The 13,544-nt window shown below is 49.6% G+C and overlaps 1 protein-coding gene across 1 annotated transcript in view; it reads right to left on the bottom strand.

Moving 5' to 3' along the window:
• Window positions 1–1,024: 1,024 nt before the first annotated feature.
• Window positions 1,025–13,544, bottom strand: part of MMP15 (matrix metallopeptidase 15) — a 33,388-nt gene continuing 20,868 nt past the window's right edge. Inside the window, exons 4-10 of the mRNA XM_077288965.1 lie at window positions 10,127–10,431; window positions 9,550–9,711; window positions 9,191–9,396; window positions 8,426–8,564; window positions 8,204–8,354; window positions 6,000–6,115; window positions 1,025–1,980 (exon numbers count right to left, since the gene is read on the bottom strand). Of these exons, the coding sequence (XP_077145080.1) occupies window positions 1,583–1,980; window positions 6,000–6,115; window positions 8,204–8,354; window positions 8,426–8,564; window positions 9,191–9,396; window positions 9,550–9,711; window positions 10,127–10,431 (1,477 nt within the window). The 3' untranslated portion in view covers window positions 1,025–1,582. The remainder of the gene's footprint in view (window positions 1,981–5,999; window positions 6,116–8,203; window positions 8,355–8,425; window positions 8,565–9,190; window positions 9,397–9,549; window positions 9,712–10,126; window positions 10,432–13,544) is intronic.

Below are 13,544 nucleotides of genomic sequence, written 5' to 3'. Positions count from 1 at the left end.
AATTCCCTTTTTATACCTTTTTCTTATTGTAATCATTGAACCTTTTGTTATTAAAGTATAAAACTTTAACAAGTTGAACCTTGAATGTTCTAAAAGAATCCATAGCCTAAGGTGTGTGAGCCTTATGAGTGATAGACATATTTTTATAAGTATTATTATTTTCCGGGACTCATCGCCCGTGTATTCGATGAGTGGTGGCAGCGTGCATGAGCGGGTGTGTGGCCTGGGTCGTGTGTGATTTATGCTCCCATTACAGCATAGGACAGAGGTTGAATGCTGGACTGAGAGTGGGGAGATAAATTAACCCTTGCAGGCACAACCCCAAGTCACGTGTGAGAGCAGGCATGTGACGAATAGGTGACACCATGGAGAAGGGATCCGTGACAACCCCCCTTCCCCGACACTGAGGATGTGACCGCTGCTTGTCCCGTAGGACCCCCCTCCCCCCAGACACTGAGGATGTGACCACTGCTTGTCCTGTAGGACCCCCATCCCAGACACTAAGGATGTTCCCGCTGCTTGTCCCGTAGGACTCCCCTCCCCCCAGACACTGAGGATGTGACCGCTGCTTGTCCTGTAGGACTCCCCTCCCTCCCAGACACCGAGGATGTGACTGCTGCTTGTCCCGTAGAACCCCCCTCCCCTCAGACACTGAGGATGTGACTGATGCTTGTCCCGTGGGACCCCCCTCCCCCCAGACACTGAGGATGTGACCGATGCTTGTCCTGTAGGACCTCCAGCCCCTCCTGATACAAATTTCCACTTTTTGACAGGAAAGTTTGACTAATTAGATGAGAAGGAATGCACTTCACAGAAGGTGGACCATGCTGCACTACCAGGGCCAGGAAGAGGGGGAGGTACAAGTGATACAACTGCAGAGCTGCCGCTATGTGGTATTTTCCCTATCACATGGAGGACGCAATCCACCAGTGCTGTGTACGAAACGTACCCATCAGTCCACTATGACAACACTCCTTGAGAGACTGTACACCTCCAGCGCGCTTACTCACTGGACAACATAAGATTTTACATTTTAAAGGTTAAAAAAAATTTAATAGAAACATTTTGAACAGCTGATTAGTCGATTACTGCGGCCTCTGCCCCTACAGAACTTCCCTTCTTTTCCAAGACCGCCATTCCACAGGAACAGCAGAGACCCTCTGCAGACGAGGGGGCAGCCTCTGCAGACGAGGGGGCGGCCTCTGCAGACGAGGGGGCGGCCTCTGCAGACGAGGGGGCGGCCTCTGCATCCAGCTCCTTTTCATCTTAGGACTCATTCAGTGCAAAATAAACATTTTAGATGGCGGCGACACCAGATCCGCACTCACAGCAGAAATTCATTGGAAGGGTCGGGGACACGTGCATCACAGAGTACCAACAACTGCAGGGTGCATATCACAAGTGCAATTCTCACAGCAGCCACATGGTGTCATTGTCCAGAGTAAAGCGGCAGCACGCCTGCAGGGGGCAACAGACAGGACCCGCCAGGGGAGGGGACTGCTCCCAAGTTAGCACCACAAGACTAGAAATTAAATATACAAAAATCAAAATGGCCGGAGAAGAGGGGATTTGACGTCGTCAATCACACCCATTCCTGCAGGGAGCGCTTGCAGTATCGCAGGGACCGGGGGGGCCCTTTCCTGTGCATCTGAACAATGACATAGATCAATCCCAGGACGCATAGCAGCAGGAGTAGGGGCACAATAACCATGGCAACACTGACCGCCCGTGTGTATTCATCAATATGGATGACAACATCCACATCATGGCCACCGACATCCTCCTCCTCGGGCCCAACATCAGGGTTAAATGGCGGCCGCTCCACATCTGGCCAGCGGGGGGCAGCATCTGGCTCTCGGAACACTTCCTCCTGGCAGCCCATGAAGTCTCTCAACATGGACTTGGGGTATCCGGGCTCCGTCTTCAGTCGCTGGTTGTCAAACTTCCAGTACTTGACCCCTCTGTAGAAATACGTGTAAGCTGCAGAGAGACGAGAGACAATCAGCACCGCCCACGTATCATGATGAGGGTGGACGAGGAGCTGTGGATATATAGTATAAATAGAGCATGTGACTACAGAGAGGGTCTGTGGGTATGTATTATATACAGAGCGTGTGCCTACAGAGAGAGGCTGTGGGTATATAGTATATATAGAGCGTGTGACTACAGAGGAGCTGTGGATATGTAGTATATACAGAGCATGTGACTACAGAGAGGAGCTGTGGATATATAGTATATAGAGTGTGTCAGGAACATGAGGTATTTGATTGTGTATTATCGCACACACGGAGCTCTGCTACATCCAAGAGCAGAGAACAGACGCTGTGGGCCATTCCTATCCCCCCTTCTCACTCTGCCTGCTGCTATGTGTGTAATTCAAAACCCTCTCTAGAATCACTGAAGTTTATTGCTCTAAGCTGCAAGCAGATCTCCCTACACTCCTCATTCCCCCCTCCCATCTAATACTAGTTGGACTGGTGAAAAGCCTTGAGTTTCTTTGTTCGATTAAAGTTATATATAGTGGCACTGATTTGGGATAGAGAGATAAGAATTATATATACCGTGTGTCCATCGGTAGATCTATCACTCACTGAAAGTACTAGCAGCTAAACGCAATGAGTGCAAAGTGCGGATTTCTCAGTAAGCGGTTCACATAATTACTCCTTGTTCAAACTTAAAAAAAACGCCCCTGATGTAGGGAACATCATGAGCACGGTGTTGTACTTATGCGAGGTTCACACAGCAAGTTCTGCATAAAAATTGTCAACATAGCTCTAAATAAAGGGGAGGTGTCAGCCTCATAGTGATGTCACCACAGGGGGGAGTGCCTGGGTTTTGAGCTAGAATAACTTAGTGAGACCAGCATTCTGGAAGTGATTTTTGTTCGGGGTCTTGCTGCTGTACATAGGGGTGCTATGCATCTGGATATATGCTCACCCTTCCCCCCAGCACACGGCCAACCAAGATGATACCATGACATAACGACCTAATTGTTCTTTTGAAGTTTAATCCCATTTTATTTGTATTGTACACATGATTTTGTCTTCTTTATAATATCTTTAAATTTTTGTAAACATTGCCTACCTTTTTATGGAGTAAAATATACAATTTACTAGCTTGTCTCTCCCTGCTCTATAACAAACTATGCATCCTCAGAGGTGAATTACGCTACTGATTTGGGTTGGCTCCGGACCCGTTAATCCTTAGGAAATTGGACGTGGTGGCAGCACACTTTGTTCTGTGCGATTGGGAATCTCTGTAGCGACCGGCGGTGTTGATAAGTATTGTTCCCACCTGAGTGGGAGTAGTTATATCGCCCTCACTGCAGCGTGACCAATAGCCAGTACATAGCAGACAGTCTTGCTGGCGACTAATTACCCTAGGTGCGGTACCTGATCTGACCTGAGGGTAAGGGGGCGCCAGAGAGCTGCAAGTTCCAAACCGGAACTGGGAAGTGGGATATACAGGTCCTTCTCAAAAAATTAGCATATAGTGTTAAATTTCATTATTTACCATAATGTAATGATTACAATTAAACTTTCATATACTATAGATTCATTATCCACCAACTGAAATTTGTCAGGTCTTTTATTGTTTTCATACTGATGATTTTGGCATACAACTCCTGATAACCCAAAAAACCTGTCTCAATAAATTAGCATATCAAGAAAAGGTTCTCTAAATGACCTATTACCCTAATCTTCTGAATCAACTAATTAACTCTAAACACATGCAAAAGATACCTGAGGCTTTTAAAAACTCCCTGCCTGGTTCATTACTCAAAACCCCCATCATGGGTAAGACTAGCGACCTGACAGATGTCAAGAAGGCCATCATTGACACCCTCAAGCAAGAGGGTAAGACCCAGAAAGAAATTTCTCAACAAATAGGCTGTTCCCAGAGTGCTGTATCAAGGCACCTCAATGGTAAGTCTGTTGGAAGGAAACAATGTGGCAGAAAACGCTGTACAACGAGAAGAGGTGACCGGAACCTGAGGAAGCAGTGGACTGAGTCTGGTGTGGAAACATCCAGAGCCACCGTGCACAGGCGTGTGCAGGAAATGGGCTACAGGTGCCGCATTCCCCAGGTAAAGCCACTTTTGAACCATAAACAGCGGCAGAAGCGCCTGACCTGGGCTACAGAGAAGCAGCACTGGACTGTTGCTAAGTGGTCCCAAGTACTTTTTTCTGATGAAAGCAAATTTTGCATGTCATTCAGAAATCAAGGTGCCAGAGTCTGGAGGAAGACTGGGGAGAAGGAAATGCCAAAATGCCTGAAGTCCAGTGTCAAGTACCCCCAGTCAGTGATGGTGTGGGGTGCCATGTCAGCTGCTGGTGTTGGTCCACTGTGTTTCATCAAGGGCAGGGTCAATGCAGCTAGCTATCAGGAGATTTTGGAGCACTTCATGCTTCCATCGGCTGAAATGCTTTATGGAGATGAAGATTTAATTTTTCAGCACGACCTGGCACCTGCTCACAGTGCCAAAACCACTGGTAAATGGTTTACTGACCATGGTATTACTGTGCTCAATTGGCCAGCCAACTCTCCTGACCTGAACCCCATAGAGAATCTGTGGGATATTGTGAAGAGAAAGTTGAGAGACGCAAGACCCAACACTCTGGATGAGCTTAAGGCCGCTATTGAAGCATCCTGGGCCTCCATAACATCTCAGCAGTGTCACAGGCTGATTGCCTCCATGCCACGCCGCATTGAAGCAGTCATTTCTGCCAAAGGATTCCCGACCAAGTATTGAGTGCATAACTGAACATTATTATTTGATGGTTTTTTTGTTTGGTATTAAAAAACACTTTTATTTGATTGGTCGGGTGAAATATGCTAATTTATTGAGACAGGTTTTTTGGGTTATCAGGAGTTGTATGCCAAAATCATCAGTATTAAAACAATAAAAGACCTGACAAATTTCAGTTGGTGGATAATGAATCTATAGTATATGAAAGTTTAATTGTAATCATTACATTATGGTAAATAATGAAATTTAACACTATATGCTAATTTTTTGAGAAGGACCTGTAGATAAATCCCCATCAGAAGGAACCAGGGGCAACCAAACAACCCCGGTTCGTGACAAATTGGTGTGAGTGGTGGGGATGATAAAGGTATCTTCCCCATGAACCGTGACAGATTGGTGGGATCCCTGACATATCCGTTGGGATCCGTGACATATTGTTGGCAGCACAGTGGGATCCCTGACAGTGTGACTACAGAGGGGAGCTGTGGATATATGGTATATACAGAGAGTGTGACTACAGAGAGGAGCTGTGGGTATATAGTATATACAGAGCGTGTGACTACAGAGATGGGCTGTGGATATATAGTATACAGTGACTATGAACAGACGCCCTCAACTAGTGATGATTTCATAAGAGGCTGAGATGCTTTTTTAGAATATAACAAACACTTCATCACATCACGCTCTTCTCTGACGCTGCTGCGGTGGATGGATGACACACGTCACATTCTTCTCTGACGCTGCTGTGGGGGATGGATGACACGTCACGCCGTTCTCTGACACTGCTGCGGTGAATGGATGACACACGTCACACTCTTCTCTGACGCTGCTGCGGTGAATGGATGACACGTCACGCTCTTCTCTGACGCTGCTGCGGTGGATGGATGACACACGTCACGCTCTTCTCTGACGCTGCTGCGGTGGATGGATGACACATGTCACGCTCTTCTGTGAAGCTGCAGTGGATGGATGAAACATGTCATGCTCTTCTCTGACGCTGCAGCGGTGGATGGATGACACACGTCACACTCTTCTCTGGCGGTGCTGCGGTGGATTGATGACCTCCTCCTTCTCATGCACTTGTATATTTACTCTTCTTTTTATCCTGTTCCTCAACTGAACTTGATAGTCGTTTGTATTTTTAACGGCAAGTGAACTCCCTCCGTGTTATCACATGGCCGCATAGCCAAAGCACTATACTATTACACCCGGTTATCAGCCATTTCTAGAATCATCATGTTATACTCACAAGTGTCTGATTCCATGTAGGCGCCCTTAGGGGAGTCGGGGATCCCAGCCCAGACCTTTATGGATTTGGGATAACCTATATCTACAGAACGAGTCTTCTCACTGAAACGCCAGTAACTGAGGAAAACAAAATACACCATAAGATTATGGGCACGAGGCAGGAGTGCAGGGTCAGAACAAGGCAAGGGTGCAGGGTCGGCACGAGGCAGGGGTGCGGGGTCGGCACGAGGCAGGGGTGCGGGGTCAAGATGACGTGCAGATGGAGCACGAGGAAGAGGAGCGGGGTCAGCACGAGACGAGGGAGCACAGAATGAGGAGGGAAACGAGGTCTGGGTGACGAGGCGGTGCAGCACGAGGAGGGGAGTGGTGTCATGATAATGCAAAAATGCCATATTGAGAGTTTAGGTCTAGAAGGTACCATGGCACAGACATGCTGCAAATTCGACCCCTCTTTCTCCCCCACTGCATTCGCTGATACAAAAACAAAGCCCTATAGCAGACACACTGTGCAACTTGATACCAATGTGTAGCAGCCCCCACTGAGCAGTTTATGGCTTTTAGCTGCAGCAGACAAATCTCCCTACCCTACTCATTCCCCCCTCCCACCTGGTACTGGTTAAAACTATTCTATTAAAGTGATATATCGGGGCACCGATCCGGGCTAGAGATATAAGAATTATATATTCCGGATGTCCATCGATAGATCTATCACTCACTGAAACTGCTAGCAGCTAAACGCAACGAGTGCAAAGAGTGGATTTCTCTGTAGGCGGGTCATGTAATTACTCTGTGTTTACACTTAAAAAAATCCCCATGATGTGGGGCACATTCTGATCATTGTGTCTTTCGTATACGAGATTCATACAGCGAGCTAGACATAAAAATAGTTTTCGTAATTCTAAGTAAAGGGGAGGTTTCAGCCTCTAAGTCAGGTCACCACAGGGGGAGTGCCTGGGTTTTGGGCTGTGAGATAACTTAGTGAGACAGCAGACTTGCAGTGTCTTTTTGTCCAGAGTCTAGCTGCTGTACAGACGTGTGATGCATCTAAATGTAGCTCCTCCTCCTCCTCCAGCCATGATGATGCAATGACATGACCTGTAAGTGTTCTTTTCAATTTTAATCCTTTTTTTAAAATTTGTAATTGTATTGTACATATGACTTGTCTTCTTTATATCTTTTTATACTTTGTAAACACTGCCTACCTTTTCTGGAGTAAAATATAAACTACTAGCTTGTCTCTCCCTGTTCTATAACAAACTGTCACGACCTCTGAAGTGAATTACGCTGATTTGGGCTGGCTCCGGACCCGTTAATAATTAGGAAATCGGAGCTGGTGGCAGATTTGCCCTGTGCGTTGGGAGGCTTTCTAGTGACGGCAGGACTGATAATTATTGTCCCCGCCTGAGTGGGAGTAGTTATATCGCCCTCTCTGCAGTGTGCCCAATAGCCAGTATATAGCAGGCAGCCTTTCTGGCGACTAATTATCCTAGGTGCAGTACTCTGACTGACCTGAGGGTAACGGGGGCGCCAGAAACTGCACGTTCCAAACCAGAACTGGGAAGTGGGATATAGATAAATCCTCTTCAGAAAGAACCAGGGGCAACCAAACAACCCCGGTTCATAACAAATTGGTATGAGTGGTGAGGATGATAAAAGGTATCTTCCCCGTGAACCATGACATATTGGTGTGATCCCTTACATATCCGGTGGGATCCGTGACACAGGGTTATAGGGTGAGGGCGGGAGCAACAAGAGGAAGGGAGTGTGGTCAGGGTGACGAGCAGGTGAAGCATGAGGATGGGAGAGGAGTTAGGGTGAAGAGCTGGTGCAGCATGATGATGGAAGCAGGGTCCAGGTGGCGAGGTGGCGCAGCACGAGGAAGAGTGCGGGGTCAGGGTGAGGAAGGGGCGCAGCATGAGGAAGAGTGCAGGGTCAGGGTAATGAGCGGGTGCAGCATGAGGGGAGCAGGCTCAGGGTGACGACGGGGTGCAGCAAGAGGAAGGGAGCGGGGTTAGGGTGATGAGGAACTGCAGTAGGAGGATGAGAGCGGGGTTAGGGTGACGAGGGGGTGCAGCATGAGGAAGCCAGCAAGGTAAGGATGACAAATGGGGAGCAGCTGTATGGTGAACCTGTCAGTGGTGGTTGCACTCTGTCAGGAAGGGGTCAGTCTTGCCTCTTGCCGTGAGCCTCCAGATTCAGGCTTACCTGTCACCCCGAAAGAAGTAGGTGTATCCGGTGGGCTCCCAGAATATGGCCGTGTCAATCCTATCGTAGGGGATGCCATAGCCCAGGCTGCTCAGCGGCTGCGGATACCCAGGCTCTAGATTGGCCTCACGGAACAACCAGAACTTATCCCCTGCCGATCAGACGATTACATTCAGATGACCACGCTCCCGCCGCCTCCTCCACCTCCTCCCCCAGACTCACCTTTAAAAAAAACAAACTTCCCATCGTCTCTCTCGTATACGGCGCTGATATTGGCCGGGAGTCCTCTCCAGAAATGGCCGATCGGCATGGGATAGTGATCCAACACCCGCTTGTTACGCAATCTCCAGAACCAGGCGCCCTGCGCAGGAACAGGACCCAGTCAGATGACCGCCCCACGACAGAGGGTGAGGGGCCACCGCCAAGCTGGTCTGTCCCGTGAGGTCATAATGATGTCAGGAGTGCTTGAAGGCACGTGACAGGGGTGAGGCTTTATCATAGCGAGCTGGGGGCCACAGCATAATGAGCAGGTGGGCACATCATAGCGAGCAAGTGGGGGCCACATCATAGCGAGCGGGTGCCACAGCATAGTGAGCAAGTGGGCGCATCATAGAAAGTGGGGGACACATCATAGCGATCGGGGGGCCACGGCATAGTGAGCAGGTGGGCGCATCATAGCGAGCGGGTGCCACAGCATAGGGAACAGGTGGGTGCATCATAGCGAGCGGGGGCCATGGCATAGTGAGCAGGTGGGTGCATCATAGCGAGCAGGGGGTCACGGCATAGTGAGCAGGTGGGCGCATCATAGCGAGCGGGTGCCACGGCATAGTGAGCAGGTGTGTGCATCATAGCGAGCGAAGGGCCACGGCATAGTGAGCAGGTGGGTGCTTCATAGCGAGCGGGTGCCACGGCATAGTGAGCAGGTGGGCGCATCATAGCGAGCAGGGGGGGCCACGGCATAGTGATGTCAGGATCAGATCAGTTTACCTTGAAGACAAACATCTCCCCTCTCAGGACGGCCACTGCATCAAAGTTTCCCTCACAGATATCGGGTCCATACTGGTCCGGCCTTCTAGGAGGGGCATTTCCAGGCCGCTCTGGCTTTCCTCCCGATGGTATTTTTGGGGGTCTCCTGTTAGGGCGGCCAGGAGTGGGAATTGGCGGGGTGCTCGGGGTCTCACCACCTGGACCTCCTGCGCAGATAAGAGTAAGAGACACTGCCGGTGAGCGGCCCGAGGGGACTGATGGGTGAGCAGGAGCCTGCGGGATCATGGGAGAGGGCAATAGGGTGAGATGCAGGAACAATAATGGGGTGAGGAGGGTGTGCCGGGAGCAGGGATCCTCACCATACAGCTGCTGGATTCCACGCCTGTCGTCCTCAGGCAACTGGAAGTTCTCGGTGTCCATCCACTGGTAGAACGGAGCCATGATAGCAGTGGGGTTATTAGAGTGCTCCAGGCCCAGCGAGTGTCCGAGCTCATGGACGGCCACCAAGAAGAGGTGATTCCCTGTGAAGGACAGAGGTTACCCCACCGATCCCAGTTGACGCTGGCCCATCCCAGTTCACGTACTGGCCCCTCGCCCATCCCGGGGCTCCGGCACCGGCCCCTCGCCCATCCCGGGGCTCCCGCACCAGCCGCTCACCCATTCCGGGGCTCCCGCACCAGCCCCTTGCCCATCCCGGGGCTCCTGCACCGGCCGCTCGCCCATCCCGGGGCTCCCGCACCGGCCGCTCGCCCATCCCGGGGCTCCTGGACAGCCGCTCGCCCATCCCGGGGCCCCCACACCGGCTGCTTGCATACCACAGGCCCTGCTACTCCCTTGTGACCACCGCCTACAGCTACACGACCCCACACAGAGACACCAAGCACAACACCCCCAGCCATACAACTACCCGATGCCTCTCACAAATCAGGCCCTCACCTGACAAGTCGCTGTTGTCCACGGTCCAAGGTTCTTCTAAGTCAAAATGAGCGTCACCACCCATGCCCGGTCCAGGGAAGTAAGCGTGTGCCAGGAACCCACCAGGACCATCAAAGGGAGAGCTGTCACCATGGAATCCAGAGGCAAAGAGAATAAGGATATCGGCACCAGCCTGGCGCTGAAGTAAGCTCTCATATGGGACTTCTGAGAAGGTGAGCGGTGTCACTCCCGACCACACAGCGAAGGCTCTCCGTACGGCGTTCTGCGAGTTATACACACCAAGCCGGGCAGAGTGGTTCTGTATACTGCGGGAGAGAGGGAAGTCACCATGGTAACACACAGGCCCCACCCACCACAAAGGTCCCACCCCCAACCACACAAGCCCCACCCCCCGACAACATAGCGAAGGCTCTCTGTACAGCATCCTGCAAGCTATACACACCAAGCCGGGCGGTTCTGTATACTGCGGGGGAGGGGGAAGTCACCATGGAAACACAGGCCCCATCCTCGCCCCACATAGGTCCCACCCGCACATGATCCGTCCAGCACACGCACCGCCGTCAATATTCTGCTATTATGTCTCACCCTCCAGAGCTGCACTCACTACTCTGCTGTTACATTGTGCCTTATCCTCCAGTCACTTCCAGGGCCGCGGTCACCATTCTGCTGTTACATCATTGTGGTGAAATATGTGTGTGTGTGTGTGTGTGTGTGTGTGTGTGTGTGTGTGTGTGTGTGTATATATGTGTATATATATATATATATATATATATATATATATATATATATATATATATATATATATATATATATATATACACTCACCGGCCACTTTATTAGGTACACCATGCTAGTAACGGGTTGGACCCCTTTTGCCTTCAGAACTGCCTCAATTCTTCATGGCATAGATTCAACAAGGTGCTGGAAGCATTCCTCAGAGATTTTGGTCCATATTGACATGATGGCATCACACAGTTGCCGCAGATTTGTCGGCTGCACATCCCAAAGATGCTCCATACAAGGCAGGATGGATCCATGCTTTCATGTTGTTTACGCCAAATTCTGACCCTACCATCCGAATGTCGCAGCAGAAATCGAGACTCATCAGACCAAGCAACGTTTTTCCAATCTTCTACTGTCCAATTTCGATGAGCTTGTACAAATTGTAGCCTCAGTTTCCTGTTCTTAGCTGAAAGGAGTGGTACCCGGTGTGGTCTTCTGCTGCTGTAGCCCATCTGCCTCAAAGTTCGACGCACTGTGCGTTCAGAGATGCTCTTAGGCCTACCTTGGTTGTAACGGGTGGCGATTTGAGTCACTGTTGCCTTTCTATCAGCTCGAACCAGTCTGCCCATTCTCCTCTGACCTCTGGCATCAACAAGGCATTTCCGCCCACAGAACTGCCGCTCACTGGATTTTTTTTCTTTTTCGGACCATTCTCTGTAAACCCTAGAGATGGTTGTGCGTGAAAATCCCAGTAGATCAGCAGTTTCTGAAATACTCAGACCAGCCCTTCTGGCACCAACAACCATGCCACGTTCAAAGGCACTCAAATCACCTTTCTTCCCCATACTGATGCTCGGTTTGAACTGCAGGAGATTGTCTTGACCATGTCTACATGCCTAAATGCACTGAGTTGCCGCCATGTGATTGGCTGATTAGAAATTAAGTGTTAACAAGAAGTTGGACAGGTGTACCTAATAAAGTGGCCAGTGAGTGTATATATATATATATATATATGTATATATGTATGTGTGTGTGTGTGTGTAGTGAAATATGTTCAGGTCTATTGTGTGACTAGCAGTAATTTAACGGCTGTCCTGAAGGCTGCAGGTCTCACGGGAGGTCACAACACATGTGTCTTGGGAAGGCAGTCTACTGTCTCAGATCTCACCAGGGGGTCGTGCTGGGAACCAAGAAGAATGGGAACATTTGACACCTCCTAGCTCTTTGAAGAGAGATGTCAATTACAGCCTGACACTATCTGTGGGAAGCTTTACACAAAGAATCTCAGAGAAAATAATATATTAATTGGGGGCGCAGCCGTGGTCCAATCAAAAACAAGCAATTAGAGTATCAACTTAAAGGGCTGGTCTAGAAATCTGACCTCCAGGGTGACTCTATAAATTTGGCTTGTATACATTCAAAATTGGTCACATAATGGGGGCAGCCGAGCTGATGTGATCCATTTTATATTCATCCTACCGTCAGGGAGCAGAAGCAGACTACAAGTTAGCTATTTCTCTAAGTTTTCTCCTGTTTATTTTATACGGTTTTGCATACCTGTATGTCTTTTTATTACAATATATCTTTATATTCTTTTTTACTGTAAGCACTGTACCTTTTGTATTAAAGCATAAAACTTTAACAGTTGAAGCTTGTATGTTCTAAAGAATTCATAGCCTTAAAGTGTTTGACCATATGAGTGACAGACAGTAGTAGTAATATATCGGGGACTCATCGCCCGCGTGTTCGGTGAGTGGTGGCAGTGTGTATGAGCGGGTGTGTGGCCCGGGTCGGTGTGTGATTTATGCTCCCATTACAGCATAGGACAGAGATTGAATGCTGGACTGAGAGTGGGGAGGTAGATTAACCCTTGCAGGCACAACCCCAAGTCACGCGCTGAGAGCGGATACGTGACAAATTGGTAGCAGCATGGAGAAGGATTCGTGACAACTGGAGGCAGAGCGGTGGGATAGAATTATTTCTATTACAGCATGGTTTAAGCAATTATTCCCTGTACTAAAGAATTGGTATCCTTGTGAGGAGTGCACCAGTTCTACAAGGTTCAACTCAGTGCTTACTTAGACATACTTGCAAACATTTTCCCCTCCCCGTTTTTCTTTTCTATCTTTTATTTGGCAAAGGCTGTTCATCGATATTGCAGCCCAGTACAAGAAGCAGAGCAAAGGGGCTCTGACCGGCCTCTGTGAGCAGAGAGGAATAAAGATGGCCGACAGATCCAGGGAGCTGCTGATACGCGCCTTGGTCGAGCAGGACATGGAACAAAGTGCTGGAACATCTGGCCAAGGAGAGAGTCCACCTCAGAGAGACCCATCAATGCCAGCTCTTGCACCAGAGATACTTGATGGGAATGCCAGTGCTGAGAAGCCTATGGACTGTACTTTGCAAATGGACTTACAACAGCTGGGAACAAGTGATCCCAATCTGCGCATGCAGCTTATTCTACAGCACCGACAGGCTGAGAGAGAGGCTGCAGAACGCCGGGAGGAGAGAGGCTGCAGAACGCCGGGAGGAGAGAGGCTGCAGAACGCCGGGAGGAGAGAGGCTGCAGAACGCCGGGAGGAGAGAGGCTGCAGAACGCCGGGAGGACAGAGCTTTCCAGCTTCAGATGGCTCAAATAGAGCGGAGTATCAGTCCTCAGCTAACCCCCTCCCAAGATATAAATCAAAGGAGACCA

The sequence above is a fragment of the Ranitomeya variabilis genome, chromosome 2 (genome assembly GCF_051348905.1).
Source record: "Ranitomeya variabilis isolate aRanVar5 chromosome 2, aRanVar5.hap1, whole genome shotgun sequence".
Classification (NCBI taxonomy): domain Eukaryota; kingdom Metazoa; phylum Chordata; class Amphibia; order Anura; family Dendrobatidae; genus Ranitomeya; species Ranitomeya variabilis.
This window is presented reverse-complemented; position numbering and strand designations above follow the sequence as displayed.